The sequence below is a fragment of the Lissotriton helveticus genome, chromosome 3_1 (genome assembly GCF_964261635.1).
Source record: "Lissotriton helveticus chromosome 3_1, aLisHel1.1, whole genome shotgun sequence".
Classification (NCBI taxonomy): Eukaryota; Metazoa; Chordata; class Amphibia; order Caudata; family Salamandridae; genus Lissotriton; species Lissotriton helveticus.
The window spans coordinates 1,654,151,578-1,654,174,264 of NC_136061.1; the positions used below are offsets into that span (position 1 = coordinate 1,654,151,578).

General features: G+C 46.4%; 1 protein-coding gene across 2 annotated transcripts in view; it reads right to left on the minus strand.

The window, feature by feature from the left end:
• The window catches only part of LOC144823691 (glycerol-3-phosphate dehydrogenase 1-like protein), a 185,556-nt gene that overhangs the window by 126,384 nt on the left and 36,485 nt on the right, over window positions 1–22,687 (minus strand). Inside the window, exon 1 of one of the 2 annotated variants that reach the window (XM_078682425.1) lies at window positions 5,301–5,717. The exons of the other annotated variant lie outside the window; for it this stretch is intronic. Within the exon in view, the coding sequence (XP_078538551.1) occupies window positions 5,301–5,341 (41 nt within the window). The 5' untranslated portion in view covers window positions 5,342–5,717. Of the gene's footprint in view, window positions 1–5,300; window positions 5,718–22,687 lie in introns of those variants that run through there. 2 annotated transcript variants of the gene reach the window in all.

Consider the following 22,687-nt stretch of genomic DNA (forward strand, 5'->3'; position numbering starts at 1 on the left):
CCCCTCTAGACCAGTTTGGAGAATGTGAGGATCCATGTTGCCCCTTATCAAAGGCAGGGGTGTCAGGCACACAATCAGATAGTTTTGGCTGACACCCCTCCTCGGAAGCTGCGCTTGGGCTGAGCGCAGATGCACAAAGATACACACCTGATCCGAGTGCCCACACGTAATCAAATGCATGGTGGATGTTTCGCCAGGAGAAGAGGTAGGTTGGTTTGGTAGCTTGAGTGGTGCCCTCAGGGCAAAAGCGAAACCAAACATGAGCACCCCCACCTGCAAACTACATGGAGGGGCCCCCTTACAGACTCTGTCAGGTGCTCTCACTGTGCTGAGGGGGGCCTCCTGTAGCTCGCCCCACCCCCCCTCCCGCACCGTGGGGCCTATGTTATGCCACCGCCTCAGGTTGCAACATGGGTCAGTGCAATACTACCATTTTAAACCCTTACTTAAAATACTTGGGGAGTTTTTAACTTTGCCCAGATAGTGACGGACTTAAATTAGAATCGAAAACCAGTCTCTTAAACTATTTAGGAGAAAGTTTAACTTTCACATATGTTAAAATAGTACATTTGACCTCCCAGTGTCCACCACGACCACTGCTGCCCTGAGACAGCAGCTCGAGACAAGAAGTAGAAGATGCGGCCTTTCACTCTCAATGCCATTTGCAAGTTTGCCAAGAAGCCAGCAAGTACAGAAGGGAACCATCTCAAACAAGTAGAGATGTATGAGCGCCCACACTTGAAATCTTGTGCACGCACCGAAAGCCCCGCAGTCACTGCTAGAGCCGCAGCACAGAGAAATGCATTGTTTGTGCCACAAATATGAAATGAAACGTGCAGCCAAGTCGTGAGTCAAGAGGGCCCGGCCAAGAAGGAAGGGAGTACATGACAAAACCTGTCCGACCAGCTGGAGCTTGAATTCGGCTGCTGCAGCGGGTGATGTGCGCCAGATTCTGACATCAGTGACTAAAGGATACTTTTGTTTTCTCCTCCTGTGGAGCAAAAACAATTGAACACATCTTCAAATCTGAGCTGGGATGAAGCTCAAGACACTGGGCGTGGTCCAGCAGAAATAATATTTCTGAGGGTCACATCAGGAAACTAGCCATTCAAATAAAATACAAGATATTTTGACTAAACAAGGTCAGACCATCCTGATGAATGTGCAGTGTCAACCCTAATTTTAGTGTTGGCAGCGGTAACTATAATGGGGTGTTTACGTTAGTCCAGATTTGACCTGGCGTTTTCCCACTCCTCCGAATAAAAATGCACCCGTTTTCTTAAACCTCTCATTGCACAGGAACCTGCAACACAGTTAGATATGTTCAAATGGTATAACATACACACACTCGTCTCTTAGGCAGAACCTGCCTCTTTCTCTCAGTAAGGTTGCTGAGTAAATGTTATATTAAAAATGAACGCCATCTATTTCATATACTTTATTGGATACAGATCACTGTTAACAGGTTACCAGAAATGAAGAGGGAAAGACTGGCTTGATTTGGTGTCAGACCCATTTGCTGACTATGTTGGTGGACTGAGGGGGATGCCATTCCAGGTGGTGTGGTGAGCATGGATTTCAGCATGTTTTTTCTTTACCCAGAATGCCTTGAAAACGTCAAAGTACAGTTAAAAAAAAGCAGTATCCCCATATCTGTGCAACAGAGTCTCAGTAACTTCTAGCCTATATCAAAAGTCATAGCATCCTGCATTTTCGCATTTCTTTCGCATTAAAATGGTACCCCCAATTTTTTGGGTTGGGCTAGGTAGGACTAAAACTGTAACCTCATGTAGATTAGATCACACTGAACTAACAGGCCGAGTTTGACCCACTGTTGTCCAGTGCGATAAAGCCACACACAAATGTCGGGCATGTTTTCATCGGGAGAAGTGTGTTAATGCTGGAGAGCAGGACCTTTGCTGCAGATTCCAGAACAGTCTGTCACAAATATGAAGAAATTGATTTTCACCCATGCTTAGACATTTAGAGGACATTGTGGTTAAGAAAAAGCTGTTGGATCCATTCAGGTCACACCATCCTGGCCTGTCCAGGGTGTCTAATTTACAGAAATGTCTGGGATTGGCAAGTTTCCTTAGGTGATTATTAACCTTGGGCCCAATACTGCAGCGATACCTCAAGGTAAGTGTCAGTACATTATGTTTTTAGGCATAGATATGACGTTTGCATGTATCCACGTAAGCCACACCACCCTAGATTCCCCTTGGTCTCTAGCTTTCAGAAATGTCTGGAGTTGTTAGGTTTTCTTGGGAGCTGGCCGACCCTGGCCCCAAATACTGCAGCTAGCCACATCCCAAGAATCTATGCACGTTCTAAGCAACATTTTTGACAATGTCCACAGTGTGCTTCTGTACATTTCTTGTGTGAGGCAACAGGCCCAACCACAGAAACAGATTATTGTTTTTAATGAAAGACATTCGGCAACATTGGGAGGTAGGACCTTTGTTGTTCCCTACAGATTCCAGAATTTCCCCACACAGAAATGTGAGAAAATTCTACAATTTCAACCAAAGTCTGAAGTTTGGCGTGCAGTCTGGATAAGAAGTAGTGAGATCCACAAAGACCACACTACTCTGGACTGATCGTGGTGTCTTAGGTGTCCATGGGTACTGGCTAACTCCAGGCCCAAAAAGGACAGCTACCCACTTCCCAAGAATGACGGGAATTGAAAGCTACAACCTTTATGTTTCCACAGTGCGTTTGGGGGCTTTCAAGCCCCAGGCAATAGGGCCACTCACAAAAATGGGGTACTGTTTTTTTCACATGCGTGGGAACGCTGGGTAGTAAGACACAGAAGCACTAACAAATTCTGCGATTTCACCCAAAGTTTGACATTTGCTATATAAGTAAGTGTTCTACAGTATAGGTTTTCACGTGCTTTTAATCTGGGCTGAACAGTTTGGCTAATGGTGCTATGCGTTTGTGCTGTGGAGAGAGTCACAGGAAGCATGCATTTCAATCACTCGCTGGCCTCCAGATCAGACTGATAGCGCCTGCAAGGTCCCAGGGGAGTACAATCCGTGTCTACACAGCGTCCCAAGGTCGTCTCGCTTTAATACCTTTAACAAGGAATTAAATCTCCCCAGCTGCCCGGGAGGCAGGCAGGGAAAGGTGCAATGCAGCACAGTGATCATTGTAAACAGGGGCTTTGGATAATAGTAAGGCCCGGCGTCCTGCCAAGCCCCACGGGTCTGCTGTGCCACTGATCTGTCTAAGCGGTACAAAAGGGGTGGTGATGGACGGAGCATCTGAACCAATCAAACACTCACATCCGTCCATCACCAGCCCCTTTTGTACCGCTTTGTTCACCATAAGTGTGGCAGGGTATGCTCAGACGTGAGTCCCTTGCTCACTTTGCCACTGGATTCAAGCAAGCTGGGCTGAAGACGGCTGTAATGCCAGAAACCGGTCCTTGGAAGCTTGTTTCCGGTCCAGGGAAGGCATGGCTTGGCAGTTCGGGCTGGACTGTTCCCATGAGGCACAGGGTCAGACTGATTTGTATATGGCCATGTCTGAACTGGGGTGGCAGAGTGGGCTAAAGAACGGTGATGGATTAAACCCAGATCTGTTGACTGGGTGTGAGTGTTTGATTGGTTCAGATGCTCCGTCCATCACCACCCCCTTTTGTACCGCACTGATCTGTCTAGGCACAGGGCACCACAGGGGCAGGAAGAGCTCAGGCTGCTGTGAGGCATGAACACCCCTGCCATTAAGCTTACATCAGACAGTGTGCAGTACCCCTGGCGCAGGACCGGTACATATCACTGAGCCCTACGTGCTGCAGAGACGCAGACGGTTGTGTTTGTCCTGTCCCTGCGTTGGCAGCCTTTTATCTTGTTAAAAAAAAACCTTCTCTCTGTCGACGTTCCGGGCACATTGCTTGCATACTGTTTTTTATCGATTTTCTCGATATATAAATGCAACAGTTTCGTCTCAGCTGTGATTTCAGGTTTCATTATGTAAAGCGCTTTGGTGAAAGCGCTACATCTCAACAAATAAGCAAATGTTACCGTGTTGCTGCTTTCGGAAGCGGAGAATGTTCTGAGAATAGATGGCATGTTGTTAGGTGGGTCGGCGTGTCGCAGCTGCAGTGGTACCGGGGCTTAGGAGTTCGAGAGGCTCACTACACCTTTATTATGCAAATATGTCAACCCTGCCAAGTGATAAGTAGCCATGTGCCTGCCTCCTGGAATTAGGGCAAGTGAGATTACACCCTTGCTACGCCACTGCCTTATCTGTCACCAACCCCTTCTTGCTACTGTGCCAAAGGCAGAAACCTAGCGCTCCCCTGACTTTTCTGTGTATAGGCTGTGATTCGAAGCACTACACTGTCCTACGCATGACGATGCAAAATTGTCACGACACAGGAACCCAGTGTGCTCCAGGCAGCGACATCTCTCCACAGTCTAATCTTCACTTCAGCACACTTTACACTATGCGCACACACCTCTCCACGCCTCGGGCTCTAAGAAGGTGGGACGGACTACTTTTGGGGGTGATCGAATTGAAGTAAATGAAGGTGAAGTATTATTTGAAGGAGGGGGAAGTTTATCTGGGCAGGTGTTAACTGAAGCCAAGTCAATGGCAGGCATTTTTATTTTCCACAAACCGGGTGACACCCCTCAAATGAAGGTGGGGTGAGAGGTAAGGAATATGTAAAGGGAGCCTGCACCCACTTCACCAGCTACCAGACTTAATGAGTTCAAGGACCTGCCGGTGGTACGTACAAGAACATGCACTAAGAGGTCTGTGCAGAGGATAGCAGAATGCAAAAAAACCCAATATTTTGCAAAAATGTAGGTTCCAACATTTCGACTGCCAAACTCTCGACCCTTAAATAGTCCCATACACAAATACCGTCTTGTATTTTAACCCCATACATCCAGTGAAGTTCACATCCTAAACGTTTCGGGATGGAGTTGATTCTACGTTCTAGCTCCTGTCCCGGTCTTTTCAGGAGGTCCCACACGCGTGACGTCCACTGCCTGGAAACATAAGGGGCGTGCGGCTGCTAAACACGTCGAATGACTTCACTGTTGGTAAACAGGCTTCATATTTTTACCAGTCGCGTGTCTTAGACAACTGAACACATACAACATGTGTCACTGCTGACTGTAAGTGAGTGAAGGAACGTGAACATAAAGAAACTGCCTGCACCACCGCTGTGCTGCATGCCAACAGTAGAGTAACATACGGAAAGGCTCACTGCCAGTCCGCGAGCCGGCCACAACGCAGGACACATGTTATATGACACGCCGCGGGCACACGTCGATGCCACCTACCAGTTTCCCGAGCCGACGATGCAGACCTTGAGAGGCGGCATGTTTCTTCTCTCCCTGGCGGTGAGCACTGAGTGACTTTCCCTCGGTGCCAGCAGCAGTAGAGTGAGTCAGCCGCTCCCGCCTCGCCTGCCTGCGCCTCTCCTTTCCCACTTCACCCAGTGTGCCTGCTCCCGGCCTTGGCATGCAGCGATAACCATCAGCACTTCCTGGCAGCGCCCTGAGGGAGGCGTCCTCCTTTGACCCTGCTTGAGCCGGAGGCGGGGCACTGAGAGCAGCAGCCCTCACTCCCGTGCAGGCAGGAGGGAAGCTGTGCAGTGACAGGGTGTCTGTGCAGGACAGGAAGGGGGGCCGAGGTTGGGAATTTATTCTGCGGTGCATGGAAAAGCAGAGCAAAGAGGGACTGGAAATAGTGTGCATTAGAGAGGTGCATGTCAAACAGGTGAAGGGTCGGACGATAACAAGAGGGCGGGGCCCTGGGGGGGGCACATTAAAAGCTGACTGCGAAGGAGAGAGTCTTTCTTCTTCCTGGCGCTCAGTCAGTTCGTTTGTGGCAGATAAAGGCACAGAGGCATAGGGAGAGGCAGGAATGAACCCAGGATCTGGAGGCTTACCTAGCAATGGCGCCACACTGATGTAAACAACAAGCATTTGCAATGCAATAGGTCTCGCATTAGGAAAGTTTGAGCTATTGGTCTTGTAAATGACAATTTTTTTATTTGTGTTGGTTTTGAAAATAGCTAAATTAATAGCTTTGTCATTTACAATGCCAATAGTTATGACTTTCGCAAATGTCACACCTATAACCTGGGGCTGCGCTGAGTGATGCTGTGGTGGTGCTGAGGGGGTCTGTGGTGGTGCTGAGTGGTGCTGTGGTGGTGCTGAGTGATGCTGTGGTAGTGCTGAGTGGTGCTGTGGTGGTGCTGAGTGGTGCTGTGGTGGTGCTGAGTGGTGGTGCTGAGTGGTGCTGAGTGATAATGTGGTGGTGCTGAGTGATAATGTGGTGGTGCTGAGTGATGCTGGGGTAGCGCTGAGTGGTGCTGTGGTGTTGCCGAGTGATGCTGGGGTGGCGCTGAGTGATGCTGTAATGGTGCTGAGTGGTGCTCTGGTGGTGCTGAGTGGTGCTGTGGTGGTGCTGAGTGATGCTGGGGTGGTGCTGAGTGGTGCTGTGGTGGTGCTGAGTGATGCTGTGGTGGTGCTGAGTGGTGCTGTGGTGGTGCTGAGTGGTGCTGTGGTGGTGCTGAGTGATAATGTGGTGGTGCTGTGGTGGTGCTGAGTGGGGCTGTGTTGGCGCTGAGTGGTGCTGTGGTGGTGCTGAGTGGTGCTGTGGTTGTGCTGAGTGATAATGTGGTGGTGTTGAGTGATAATGTGGTGGTGCTGAGTGCTGAGTGATGCTGGGGTAGCGCTGAGTGGTGCTCTAGTGGTGCTGAGTGATGCTGGGGTGGCGCTGAGTGATGCTGTGGTGGTGCTGAGTGGTGCTGTGGTGGTGCTGAGTGGTGATGTGGTGGTGCTGAGTGATGCTGGGGTGGCGCTGAGTGATGCTGTGGTGGTGCTGAGTGGTGCTGTGGTGGTGCTGAGTGATGCTGTGGTGGTGCTGAGTGGTGCTGTGGTGGTGCTGAGTGATGCTGTGGAGGTGCTGAGTGATGCTGGGGTGGCGCTGAGTGATGCTAGGGTGGTGCTGAGTGATGCTGTGGTGGCGCTGAGTGATGCTGTGGTGGCGCTGAGTGATGCTGGGGTGGCGCTGAGGGATGCTGGGGTGGCGCTGGGTGGTGCTGTGGTGGTGCTGAGTGATGCTGTGGTGGTGCTGAGTGGTGCTGTGGTGGTGCTGGGTGATACTGTGGTGGTGCTGAGTGGTGCTGAGTGGTGCTGTGGTGGTGCTGAGTGGTGATGTGGTGGTGCTGTGGTGGTGCTGTGGTGGTGCTGAGTGGGCTGTGGTGGTGCTGAGTGGTTCTGAGGGATAATGTGGTGGTGCTGAGTGATAATGTGGTGGTGCTGAGTGATAATGTGGTGGTGCTGAGTGGTGCTGTGGTGGTGCTGAGTGGTGCTGTGGTGGTGCTGAATGATGCTGGGGTAGCGCGGAGTCATGATGTGGTGATGCAGGGTGCAGAAAGGCACAAAAAATGAGTCTAACAGAGGGCATAAGGCAGAAAAACAAGGGAAAAACCAACAGAGGGCAGAAGGGCACAAAAAACGAGTCTAACAGGGGGCAGAAAGGCACAAAAAACTAGTCTAACAGAGGGCAGAAAGGCACAAAAATGCCCCCAATACCGCAAGCAGCTGCCCACAGACACGTGGTTCAGTGAGTATTAAAATATTTCACACATTTACGTTCATGTTCGAGTTTTCTCTCTACAAATAAAGAAATTTATTGAAGGTGTTCATGTAAAAGATATTGTCATAGCAATACATTTATTGAAGGTATTCATTTAAAATTTGGAGCCTTCATTTGTTTTAAACGGTGTGGCACCGGTACAAATAAAGCCCCTGAATAACTGTGTGAGCGCTGGCAGGAAAACAAAGTTAGGCCACACACATAGTGAAGTTAAGGGGCTAGCCACACTGCACACTTCCCTCGTACATTTTTTTGGTTAAAAAAATCCTGAACGTGGCAGTCACTGAGCGGCTGGTACATGTGGCTGCAGGCAAGGGGAAAGCAGTGACAGTTGATCCAGTGAATTCTTGCATCCTTTCCTCCACTTTAATATGTAAATGTAGGTGGCGCCACTTGGAATCGCTCTGCAGGAATCGCGACGTGTGTTTAAGACTTTGTCTGCAGTTTAAGGTGTGGGTGTGGGGTGTTAGCAGTAAAAGCAATGCTAAATAGCTAAAGGAGGAGGCAACAGGGGGAGGGGAGACAGGAGGTGTGATAACACGACCTATGTTTAAGATAAGGTATGTTGTTGATGTGGGGAGTTAGCAGTAACAATAATGCAAATTTAAATGTTTGGTGTTATATTTCTGAGGTTGAAATGCTATGTTATAAATATTAATGTAATCCATGTTTGAAACGTTTATTCAACTCAAAACATAAAGCGCTTTCTTAACGTTCTTTCAACTCAAAATATAAAGCGCTTTGTTATGGTTGTTTCACCTTTTTTACTTCCAACAGTGTGGCACCGGTACAAAGCAAGGACCGGAATAACTGTACCCATTAAAAAAAAAAAACGTGCACGCTAAAAACTGTAAAAACTTCACACACTTTTGCTTTGTTTCACCGCCATGAAAGAAAAAAAAAACAAACGCACATGCGAGCAAATACCTTTATTGAAGATATTCCTGTTAAAATTGCGTTTTGGTAGTCTTTATTATGGTCAGTTTATACAAATGGACAGAACGAAAGACTGCAATAGTTGGAAAAGGAAACCTTAGTAAAAAAATATAAATCTAGATGTGTAGCGAAAGGGAAAATGGAAACGAAGGGGTCTGCATGGGAACGTCTGCCAAGTAGTATAGCGTCAAGGGGGGTTGTTGTGGGGACAATTGTGCAACAGTCGTAGTGGCACCAAGGCCCCCAACAGAGGTAACGGTCCAATGATGTACTCTGCAGCTTCACTAGTGGACGGGCTCACTGCCTGCACCAGGACAATTGACTTAACGCCCTATACACCGCGACTACAGCCTATTAGTGCAGCAGGTGCAGTAGCACCGGGCGTATAGAGCCGATAAGGGGCGACTGGACAGCGACAATGCTGTACTCTACTAGATTTACAGCATTGAATGGGGCCATTCACCCTGCCTGCACCGGGACTCACGGGCACCCTTGCTACGCTATTGTACATAGCATGGTGTTCTATTTGGTGCACTCAAACGCGAGACCCGCCCGTCAGGTTTTTACATAAAAATACACTTGTTGCCTTTCAGATCCTCCCACAGTTCCAGAAAACCGAGCTGACCCTTGCACGCTGATGAGATGTTATTATGCACCGAGAAAGAGTGAATATTTTAAAATCTCCCGCGCAAACGGAAACCTTCCCTCCACAGCAAAAATGCAAATAAAACAGGCAACGTCCTTTTTATGAAGCAATATTTTACCCCGCAGAAGCAAATATCAGCCCGTGTTTGCAGCTTTGCCTTCGATCCACTAATTGTCCAAAATGAAAATAAACATGTTGTACAAACGGCAATAAAAAGATACAAGTAAAAACTGGCTGACAGGCAATCACTCTTCTAAAACTTTAATAGTCTAGCGAGGGAGAGAGTGAGAAGCATTGAATCATGTTTAAATAAATAACCGCAAAAACGATGCGTGTTGAAGCGCCAGCCTGACCGCAGTGTAAGAATTGTAATAATATACAGGGAGAGAGTGACAAGCAACATGGCAAGAAAGAGAGGAGTACAGAGTGGGGCAGAGTGTGAGAGATGCGCATAGCAGAGAGACAAGGAGAGGGGGGGGCAATGTGGGGCAAAGGGAGAAAGAGGAAGGTGAAGTGCCGTAATCCTGACATCTGAGATGCCTGTCGCGAGTGGCCCTGGTGGGGGTCTCATTGGCTGCAGGGGTGCAGGCATAGGTGTCCCGCGGGCCTGAGGCATAGAAGTGTTTGCCAGACAGAGAAAGGGCCGCAGTGACCCTACGTGGTTTTATATGCATAGAAATCCGGGTGAAAAAAGCTGCAGCTATTGAACTGAATGATGCGTGTTCATGCGCCAGCCCGCCCGCAGTGTAAAAATGGTAATGATATACAGAGGGAGAGAGTGGAAAGCATTTAATCACGTCGAAATTAGCAACAATAAAAATGAAGCGCCAGCCCGACCGCAGTGGCCCAACGTGCTTTTATTTGCAGACAGATCCAGGTGAAAGAAGCTGCAACTATTAAACTGTCTGGATATTTCGTGCTTTATTTCCACTGGCGTGGAGCATGCAATGTTAGACGAAGTATTCTGAAAATAACTGTATTCTGTGTCTAAATAGTAAAAACAAATCATTGTGTTAATGGTAAATAGAATACAAATGACGCACTGGCACAATAGGTATATTTAATAAGTTAAGATGTACTTCCACAAAAAAAGAAAACTGGAAACAGCACGTGTTGCACAGGATATGTCTCTTTGAGCATTGATATGTCTCTGGGCGCATGAAAGAGAAACTGTTTTGAACAGTGACTTGTGTTGACTTTAAATAAGGAAAATGCGTGACACGGCCTGGCGGCCGTGAAAGTGAAAGTACCACCGGCCGTGGGCAGCAACAGCAGGGGTGAATAATTAGGGGGGAGGAGAAATGCCTGATGTCGAGCGCACGCTGGGGGAAGCTTCAGATGCCTGTGGGAGGGAGGCTGATGGCTTTGATGTGGACGCGCGTTCCGCCCCAGTGCCCCAGTGCACCACACGAACTGTAGGAAATCCGCTATGGTTTCAGACCTTGGTTTGGCCTCTATACTCTCGTCCTATTATCCCTTGCGGGATTAATAGGACGAGACCTAAAAACAGAGCCCGATAGAGACCCGTTTTGAGGACCCCTTTAAAAAACTGCCTGTGCTCAGCACTGGTGAGACCTGGCCCACTTAAAGCCCTGCGAAACATAGAAACATTTATGCACCTGTGGCAGGCATAGGTGCACAGAAAAGAAGTGCAGAAATTCCACCCAGGAAATCGGTTTTATGCAGACTTGAGCTTCGTAAAATGAAGAGACAATGGAACTCTCCGCGTGGTTAACCACTGGGAATGTTTGAAGTGAGTACAACGTACTGTTTTGTAAGTATTCTCAAATATTCTGTGTTATTACCCTTACTTCAAAAACAGAGCAGTGTTTCTTTTTGTAAAATCCAGAATTGAGGTAGCATAAACAATAGCGCGCCTGCCAATTTCAGGTTTTTGTTGATTTTTGTGGCCACATCTTTTGATTCTTGTGAATCCCCAAAAAGAGTACATTTTAAAGAACATAGGAGTAAGCCTGTATATTGTTGTGTCACTCATAATTTGTGAGTTGGGCACAGACATTTAAGTAGCTTGGAAATGTTGTATAAACATTGTGGACCGAACGACAAAGCTGTTTGGTACTTCACACGAGTGCTGAATTTGTAAATACAAAAAGAAGAAGAAAATAAGTGCAGACACCTAAAGTTTGTATGTAGAAGTCTTCCTCTTGCAGTGCTAAATGTTGGGGATGCCAAATCACAAGGTTGCCTAGTTTTGCCTTTTGCTTTCACCTCCCTCCACTTTCATGGCTTTATCTCACTCTTGCAGGTTCTTTTTCATCCCTGCTTTCTTTCTTTTTGACTCTTTTCCTATCTTTCTCTTCTCCCTATTTCCCTTTTTGCCTTTCTCTCGTTTACACTGGGTTAAGGTCTAATGATGAAAAATAAATCCAGGACTTCAAAAAATGAGTGCTGGTACCCAACACCTGCAACTACTGGCACAAATGAAGCACTGCTTGTCCTGGCCAAAAACATAAACCACTCTTCGCAAATTAACTCTCAGAGATCAAAATACAGAATGGGAGCACACATGGATTTTGTAAAAGCACCTACGAGTCTAAATAGTTTCCCTGGGAAAATAGAAAATAAAATTATTTTAAAAACTGAAGTATCACAAAAAATAACCATCCCTTCTGGAGTGAAAAGGGTCACTGTTGGAAAAAGTGTCTAATGGTTTCTTCCTTTCCGGGTTCCCCCTCCCTAATCCTCACCGTGGAACTTTCCCTTCTTCCAACTGTCATACCTTACATTCTCTGCAGAGTACTGGCACTGCTGACTGGAATTGTGATGGTATGTGATGAGAGTTAATAAAGCTGCCTTTTCATACAACGCTTCGTGGAATTATTCTTCACAACAGTCACTTAATGCACTCGGAAATGAAGGGGGCGCTGGTAAAACCTGCTCAAAACACCAAATAGATAATTGGCTACGAAAGATCACTATGTGTGTGTGTATCAATGCATGTGGCACTTATTTGGTGCAAACATAACCAAAATACAGAAGAGTGCTGTGCAGGTTCAGAGGCGGAGATACAATTAAAGAGTTCTCTGGCCAAGTGGGGCTGGGTTCTGAGAGGGGGGCTGCACTATCCGGCAGTGGCGGCTCCTCCGCAATGGCGGAGGAGCGTCGGTCCGCTGCCTGGCCGAGAGCCAGCAAATGTAAAATAAAATTACGCTCTTGCATTGTTTTATTTTGCATTTGCCGGCTCTTAGCCATCGGTGTTGAGAGAGGCGGGGTGCTGCGTGCACTCCACTCCCTAAGTGCGCATATGTGTTTTGGCCGCCCGTCTCAGGCCGACCAAAACACTCATGCGCACTTAGATTTTCTCCAGATCGGCTGCATTGAGGAGCTGGGCTAGAGAAACTGTGCAGACTCCCTGGTCTGAGCAGGGAGTTTTTCCTGCCTGCTCAGACCAATCCCCACGCTGCTCTGCAGCAGCACGGGGATTGTATGGGAGTCTGAGTGCCAAGGGCTGCTGGGACCCAGGAAGAGGAGAGGCGGCGGCTGATGGCTTAGTAGCTGATGCAGCTGGTCTTGGTCTTGAAAGTGGTGCAGGTCAGCAAGGGCAGCCAGTGTAGCTAATTAAGGGTGAAGGCAATGTGGTCATATTTCGTTTAGGCCCTTAATGAGGCATGCAGCCGCATTTAGGTTCTACATGCAGGGCAGTGACGTGGGGAGGGGGGCAGGGTGGGGGGTAGTATTTATTTATTTATTTATGCGATTTTATTTAGCGCGAACTTTACCCGAAGGTGTCAGAGCGCTTTACATAAGAACCAGTTGCAAAACATAAGGATTTAGGATTACATGCGTTACAAAAAGGATACAAACATAACAAAATTGCAAATGTACAAGATGTAAAGTCACACAAGTAATCTATGGACTACGGAGGATTACAGGTAAGTAAACATATAAAGATATAAAACTAATTTCGTTGCGTGCACTGCAACGCATTTGGGAATGCAGTGCGCACAATGAAATTTGTTTTATTTATTTATGTTTACTTACTTGTAATCCTCCGTATTCTATAGATTCCATTCCCCCACCGTGCCGCGCCCCCTCCCCACGTCACAGCCCGGTAGCTACTCCCACTACCCACCGCTACTGATGTAGAATGCCCTTAAGGGGCCATTATTGAGTCATGGATGTTGTTGGTCAGGGCATTGCCACCATCCAGCTACAAAAAGTACGAGGGCCTGTGCGGCAGCTCTTAAATTGCTTTTCTGAGAGGAATATGTTCAATTTTATTATAAGAGAGAGATTTTATCATGGTCTTGCTTTATAATGTGTAACTTAAGGATGAGATGTCACTGAAGTCTGAGCAGGTATCAGAATTATGAATTTTGCTTTAATGTCATACCCCATAATTTTCTGCTGATACATTTCAACACGTCAAACTTTCCAAAATGTATCTGTTAAGATGTGCAGAAAGCTCGAATACAAGCAGAAAGGGGTGCGATAAGAACGTATTACTGCATGTAATTCCTGATTCCCCATTTTGCTTTGGAAAGTGCCTAATTAAAAGTACTTATTGCACCTGGCAAGTAGCTCATCTGCGGGTATCTGTACTTGCCAGGTGTGTTAAATAAACTTTTACTTCCGCCCCACTCGGCATTAGAGCCTATGATTCATGCACTTAGACCATGATTATTAATAATGATCTAAAAGCTTATTGTGTAGGGTCGGCACAAATGTGTCCATGGCCTCGCTACCAATCTTGCATTGGTAGGCATATTGGCAGTACCATGGGCAATCTGAAAAGTATCGCAAAAAACAGGGGTGTGCGAAATTCACATAACTTTTTTTGTGTAATTACATGAAATTGAGGGAGAAATATGCAACTTTGCACTCAGTAAAATCGATATTTAGCGTTTTATTGTTTAGCAAAATATGTTCTCACGTACAAAGGCATTTTCGCTAAACAAAAAGAGCACAAAAAACACAAGTAAAGCAACGTTCTGGTCATTTCGTTATACCCGCGCTGAGTACACAGCGTAATTACATTTCATGATGTAATGGCGTAATTTCGCTAAGGCGAATTAAGGAAAGATTGTGCCGGGGCAATGGGAATTTTCCCCCAGGTCCAACCACGTGCTGCATTATTTTTACAATTAAAACACAGCCTGGAGTGGGATGCCTGAGAAGCAATGATTGTGTGACGTGGGTGGCATCTGGAAGGATGGAATGCTCGTCACGGAATAACTATGTCACCTCAATGTCGTTTTAAACCGCATTTCCCATTGATTCTTGTAAACTCGTCACAAAAAACGGTATCTGATGATAAAGTATTTAACTCATGGGATCCTCTTTGAAACCGCACGGCTCCGCGAACCTGGCCGCGCTTATCGTTGGACAGAAGGGGTCCTCTGTAGTGCAGCCAGGAACACTTAAGCCTGTCAAGAACCCCATTGAGTAATCGAGAACCCATTCATCTCTATTGGAAAGCTCTTAACTAATTAGTTCCAGTTTGACACTGGAATTCAGCAATCATCTAAAGAAATGTTACCAGGTTACCTTCTTATTTGTTCCCGGCCCGGCACTGGATCCGAGAGAGCGAGACAGGGACGTAACCCTGCCGGGCACCCACAAAGCAGCTATGCTGCGCCGGGGGCGGGGCCAAGACCGGAGCCACCATCGCAGAGGCCTGCTGATGTCGTCACGACCGTTCTGCGAGTGATACAGACACCCCTGACTATGATGACAATGTCCACGGAAGTTAGAGCAAGCCTACAAGTAAGAGGGAAAAATCGAGGGGGGCGTCGGGGCACATTGACGGTGCCCGCCCCCCCCCCCAGTGATGGAAGCCCTGCGTGTGCCCGGTGAGTGGGGTTGGGAGGGTGTGTGTGCGTTTGTGTGTGTATGTAAGCCATGCGTGTGCGGGGGGGGGGCGAGTGTGTGCGCGTGGGAATGTGTGTGCGCATGCGTGACTGTGGCTGTGTGTGTGTGCGCGTGAATGAGAGAGGCTGCTGAATGTTGAACAGGAGATGTGCACGTGCGCGCCCACGAGGTGAAATACGCCGAGGGAAAGCGCGTGCATATCTCCTGTCCACATTCCCGCAAACGGGGGACATAAGGTCTTTCGCTGACGCGAGACCTAAAAAGGGATCAATGTTGCAGCAGGTGCAGTGGCCCCTGGGCTGTCTTAAGGCATGAGAGAGCAGGGGCCTACGCCCAGCGCGCATTGCTTAAGAGTGATTAACTGAATTTACCTCCCAATGGCTTTTAATCATTTTAGGTCGCAGCTATCTGGTTTACTAAAGACTTCTTCTGGACATTCGAAAAGTTGTCTTAGGAATGCATTCAGCCCGTTGCTTACTATTGGCTTTGTGGTTTGTTACTCACATTATCTAGCTTTCTACTTGCTAACTTTATTTGCTTTAAGCTGTCCATCTAGCTCAAGTTCATCCCTCCATTGCACAAACTTGTTTTCTGTATTCTTCCACAAACTCACTTAATGTAAAAAGGCCTTTAAATCTTATTCTTATCTTGTCACTTTTGCTGTGCATTCAAAGACGGAAGTCAAATGCCAGGCTCTGTTTTCCAGGGAGCGTGGTGTTTATTTTTCTTTCTCTGACTTCAAAGTGAGAGTGTTTATGTGACAATCATGCTGGCTACTGGAGTCTGCTTGAGGAAAGCTGTACAATGTTACTTATATTTTTTCGAGATCACAACAAAATTTGAATATTTGTAAATGAACTGTGGTGAGGATCAAATTAATACATTGGGTGATGACATTTCAAATACATTATTGTTTGTGCGCTGTATACTTTGATCAGTAAAACTGTATGTGAGTGCATATGTAATGGTCATTTCAATTGAAGATGTGTTGTCTGTAATAGCAGTTTGCTACCACACCATGCGTACTCCACATAACCCCACTCTACTCTGCACCACTCCACGCCACTGCACTCTACTCTACACCACTTCACACTCCACTCTGCGTCACTGCAATCTTATCTGCACCACTCCACTCTTTGCCTCTCAACTCTACACCACTCCACACCGATGCACTCTACCCTGCACTACTCTACTATTCATCACTGCATTCTGTAGCACTCCATGCAACACCACTCTATGCCACCCTACTTTTCAACACTGCACGCACTGCCATTGCACTCTACGCCACTGCAATCGACTATGTACCACGCCACTGCATACCAGTGCACTCTATGTCAATCCCCTCTGTGCCACGTTAATCTATCTGGCACCACTGTACTCTGCTCTGGAATAATCTACTCTGCGCCACTCCACTCTACTCTGCAACATTCTACGCACCTGCACTCTACGTGAATGCACTCTATACCACTTTACTCAAAACCAATGCACTCTACGCCAATCTACTCTGCACCACTGCACTGGTCGCTACAATAATCTACGCCATTGCACTCTGCACCACCCTATTCTACCCTTTATCATTGTACTCTAAGCCACTCTACTCTGTACCACTTCATTGTACGCCACTATACTCCACGCCACATTGCACTCTGTCACTTTACTCTGCACTGCTCTAAGGCACTGCAGTCTACGTCACTCTAGTCTATATGACTGCACTCTACAGCACTCTACTCTGCAGCACTGCACTCTCTACCAGTGAACTCTATGACACTTCACTCTGCTCTGCACCACTCTACTACACTCCAGGCCAGTGCACTCTACGCCACTACAATCTATGTCACTCTAATCTGCTGTGCACCACTGCACTCTAGGATGCTGTACTCTAAAAACACTTCACTCTATGCCTACTCTACTCTGCACCACTCTATGCCATGCCGGTCCACTCTGCTATGCCCCACTGCACTCTACGCCAAAACCTATATACCCTATGCTACTGCACTCTGCTGTGCAGCACTCTACGCCACCACACTTTCAGCCACTCTAATCTTCTGTGCACCACTGCACTCTATGACACTGTACTCTACACCACTTCACTCTATGCCTACTCTACTCTGTACCACGCAACTTTATGCCAGTCCACTCTACTATGCCCCACTGCACTCTACATCACTTCACTCTATGCCTACTCTACTCTGAACCACTCTACTCTATGCCAGTCCACTCTACTATGCCCGCTGCACTTTACGCCACTTCACTATATGCCTACTCTACTCTGAACCACACTTCTCTATGCCAGTCCACTCTACTATGCCCCACTGCACTCTACACCACTTCACTCTATGCCTACTCTACTCTGCACCACTGTATTTTATGCCAGTTCAATCTACTATGCCCCACTGCACTCTACGTCACTTCACTCTATGCCTACTCTACTCTGAACCACTCTACTCTGTGCCAGTCCACTCTACTATGCCCCACTGTACTCTATGCCACTACTCTATACCACTCCATTTTTCCCTGCAACACTCCACTCTGCCTGCACCACTACACTCTACGCTACATTGCTCTACTCTGAAACAATACACTCTAAGCCTCTGCACTCTACGCCCAGCATTTTATACCACTCTACTCCACTCTGCAACATTTCACTCCATGCCACTACTCAATACCACTGCAATATAACATGCACCACTCCCCTCTACTCTGAAACAATCTACTCTATGCCATTGCATTCTACGCCACTGCACTCTATGTTGCGCCACTCTATGCCCCTACAGTCTATGCTATGTCACTGTACTCTAAACCACTGCACTCTGGACCAATGCCCTCTATACCACTTTACTCAAAACCAATGTACCTACGCTAACTAGTTTGCACCACTGCACTTTACGCCACTGTATTCTACAACATTCTACTCTATGCCACTGCATGCAATGTCACTCTACCTCATTGTACTCTACATCACAGCACTCTTCGCTATTCTACTCTGCACCACTGTATTCTTTGTCACTGCTCTCTACACCACTCTACTCTGCACCACTCTATGCCCATGCACTCTACGCCCTTGCACTCTACTCTGTACTACTCTATTCTAAGCCACTCTACTGCACTCTACGCCACTACACTCTGCATCACTCCACTCTACGCCACTGCACTCTACTTTAAGCTACTCTTCTCTATACCTCCGCACTCTACCCTGCCCAACTCCACTCTGCCCTGCACCACTCCCCTCTATTCCATACTACTTCACTCTGTGCCACTCTACTCTTGGCCACTGCAATCTACTCTGCATCGCTCTACTCTATGCCACTGCACTCTACGTCATTGTACTCTATGATAATGCACTCCACACCATTCAAAACCAATGTACTCGACGCCAGTCTGCTCTGCACCACTGTACCTTACGTCACTTCACTCTAAGTCACAATACTCCACTCTACTATAGTCCAGTTTACCACACTCCACTCTACGATGCTCTACTCCATTCAACTCTGCTCCACTGACACTCTACTCCACACGCTGCCACTCCACTCTACAGCACTCTACTCCACTCTATGCCATTCTATGAAACTACTCCACTCTACAACGCTCTATGCAACTCCATGCACTTTACTCCACTCTATTCTATGACATACTACTCCACTCTGACACTCTGTTCTACTCCGCTCTATGCCCCCCAATTGACGCCACTCAGGTCTATAACACTCCACTCCAAGCCACTCCATTCTCTGACAACTACTCCGCTCTATGCCACTCCACTCTACAACACTCTACTTAATACCCTCCACGCCACTCCACTGCTCTACACCACTTCATGACACTCTATGCTACTCCACTCTACTCAACTCTGACACTGTATTCCACTTTACTTCACTCAACTCTATGCCCTTCCATTCGATGACACTCTACTCCCTTCATAACACTCCACAACACTGTACGCTACTTCAAAATACTCCAGGTCCCGCCTCTCCTCCCCTCTCCATGCCACTCAACTCTACTCTATGCCACTTCATGCCACTCCACTCTACTTTACGACATTCCACTCTACTCTACCACACCAACATTTAGCCATGTGGAACAGCACCCACTCTGGTGTACAACATTGCTCAAACATATTGGCAAAACCAATAGCTTCTGCATAGGGGAGACCGATTGGCTTGGCAAATGCTTGTTTTTTGTTGCAGACTATCAGCGCCTTTTCAAGATTTTGATTTGATTTAGTTCTCTACTGAGAACTACACAGTTTGTGAAAATACATTTGTTTTAAAACATTAATAAGATAATCATTTCAAAACAGTTTTAAAAATGTAAATAGGTTACGACATACAAATTCATCAAGCGGCAATTTAAAAAGCAAGATAAGGCCTTGAACTGAAGCTATATTATACCTGGTTCGAATAAGGTCTAAATGCCGGCGTCTGGCCTCGACTAGTGTCGGATTTGGGCATTCAAACAGGACATGCGGTAAGTCTTGCACTCCTCTGTCACATAAATCACAGAACTGGTGGCGTTTTCAGTGATGTTTAAAGGTAAAATCCCAAGCCGTAATAAAATGATACAACGACAGACTCCATGCCCTAAGGTGAAACAAATGTAATATTGCTGGTGTTTGTATTCTATTTATTATGCATACTATTCGTAATGTTTTAATTGAGAGCAATGCTTAATGTCGAGACCATAACTTATTCTCGATGTCAGATGTTTTAGAAAAAGCTTCAAGTGAACAGGAGTCCAAGATTTGAAAGGTGCTATTGTACAGTTCGATAAGTTAAAAGCTTTAATTAAATTCTGTCTAAAAGTGTGTTGCGATGATTGGTTCCTAAAAGTCACCGTTTTTAATATGAATCTTAAGGTTCCCTTGTTCAACGTGCATAAGATTTTAAGCCCATCTTATGATGTTAGTGTTGGCTCTGGCATACGAGCTAACTAGAGAAAGCACGAGGCGCAGAGCTCCTGTTCATTATCTTCTGGTTGCGCCATAAAACCTCCCCTTCCCTTCATTTTTACCTGTTTACATTTCTTCTTCTCTTCATGCTTTCTCCCTGAATCACCCGCCCCATGCAGTTTGGCCCAGGATAATGGAGGGCACAAATGTTCTTTTCACCCAAAATTCTAAATGAGCAAAGGCCAGCCCTGAGTGGCCCTCGCTCAAATCATCCACCGTCGACTCACTTTCCATAGGTCCATGAATGCCTCCTCTGTTGTCTCGTTGCTCTTCTTCTTCTGCTGCCTCCTCGCTCTTGACCCGCTCTTCTCGATTGGTGGTCTTACTCAGTAGCTTGTTAATGGCTGAATTTGGTTTACATAATGTGAGAGCAGCTAAAATGCCATCATGATCCTTATGTATGAGGTCAGTGTTTGCTTCTTTTTTTATCAGGTGCTATTAGCTTTGTGCTACTTTCAATAATTGTCATTCATTCATCAGTCTTCTTAGGTAGGTGTGAACATCGCATGGAGGCACCAGAGCTGTTCAACAATCCACAAGAAAATCATTAGGACATCAATAAAAGAGTACAACAACCGTGGGATCAATCATGTGAACTGTTGATTAACAATATCACTTTGATAGCTTTTAAAGGCTAATAAACAAATGTTTAAATATACACACTGCTCTATGAAGGGTCTGCTTTAGAACTAGGTGGGAATGGACAGTACACCCATTCCTAGAGGAAGTGCTAAATTTAGACAAGAATCCACTGGTGGAATCTCCTCCAGTATTAGGGCTTAACAGACCTACTGAGGCATGTGAAGGGATGAGTCTTCAGTCTTTTCTTGATTTCAACAAGGTGGGGGCTTGTTTCAAAGATCATGTGAAATATTTTTCCACACCACTGATTCCATGCCAGAAAAGGATTTCTTCCATGTTTAATTTTTTGTGCCTAAAATATCCAGGAGTTGATTGTTCTTGCTCCTAGAAAGATTTCAGATATCAAACCTACCTTTCTCCTCTGATTTAGCTGGAGTTTGCATGTGAACAGCCCATGGCGCTCTCTTGAGATCCAGAGTGACCTGGCCACATTTCATCATGCCTGGCATTAGTCCTGCGGCAACACGTAGTGCATCTCTTAGAGGTGCACAAAAATATTCAGGAGAGGATGTCAAACGTAAACCTCGTAAGTGCTGGGTCCATTCTAGATTCTCAGGTTACTACAGTCACCTAAATTAGTTCTGTTTGGATCCACTTTATGTACATTTAGCTTCTGCGGGTATCCTAAAGATCTCATATGAATCCACCATCTCTGATTTAGGTAGTCCGGGGAGGACCAGTACCTGTACCATACTTTGAAGTCAGTTCTAAGCGGAACGGATGTCCTTTTCCTGGATGGCTAAATTGATGGTCACGGAAATTTGTTTGTGTTGAGTTTAGGGTGAAATGTGTGGATTTCTCTGAGGGTGAAAGTGAAGCTGGAACTCCATGAACGTATAGCTCCTGTAAACAGCGATAAATGGAATGTCTTTCTTCTTCATGACAGAAACAGCTGTTCTCATCTGTCTGAGGGGTTTGAAATAAGAAGATACACTGGTCCTCAAGGCCCTAACACCCCCCAGGCCCTGCACACACTCCAGCTGTCTGATGTTCTCTATGATAGAGATTCTAAATTATACATGGGTGTCATTCGCATGATGGTGCACCAGGTGAGTGATCCATGAAAAGGTTAGAAAAACAAAAAAAAGTGATCTAGTGATGGATGGCATGCTTGAATTATTCTGAGCCACTGGTAATTTCTGTACCCTCATTCAAGTCCATGTTTTTTATCTTTCTGCTGTTCTAGACAGAAACTGTATAAAGGTTAAACAAAAAGTGTGCTACAAAGGAACCCTGGAGAACCCAAAATTCTGTAGGGATTAGTTCTGACTCACTCTCCTCAACTCCAACCTCTTAAGAAGGATTGGTCAGGAAAGAGGACCAGTTCCCTGCTCCGCGGTTACTCTTGTTTTCACAGGTTGGAATCATATATAGTTCTCATCAGCACAGTAATTGTTTTACTGTACAGTAATAATAAAACCTGTTTTTTTAATGCAGCCATCAATACCACAGTTTTTGCGTTTTTCGAGTGCTTTAAGTAACAGGTGTAAACTATTACCCAATGTAATAATACTCAATTATTCGTCCTTAGAAGGATGAAATGCTGATAAGGCTTAACTAGGAATTTATTATTCTCATTTTTCAGTTTTGGAGTATTTGGAGAAAGTATATTTTTGAACGGCCCTTGCTGTAGATTGAAAATAAAATAATGTGTGCACGTGTGCAAAGAGTCCACATACTCACTATATGTAAGAGCTTTGAAATACAGATGTGCTTCGACATGAAACTCCAGCATCGCGTTTCCATCTGTGTGCATATCTTGTGCAGTGGGGGCTCGGGAGGCAGCTGACAAGGGCAAGGTCTGCACCGTGATTATCAGAGGAATGGTGCAGTCTAGACGACTGTAACATTTTTGAGCTATGTCCTGTTAAAAGATGCGTTAAATCCATCGTTCTTTTGCCCACTACACCACCCCAGTTTGGACCCAGCCATATGCAAATCAGTCTTGACCTTGCGCCCCATGGAAACAGTCCAGACCGAACTACCAGGCCAGGTCCTCCCTGGACCGGAAACAAGCATCCTGGGACCGGTTCCCATGAGGCATAGGGTCAAGACTTATT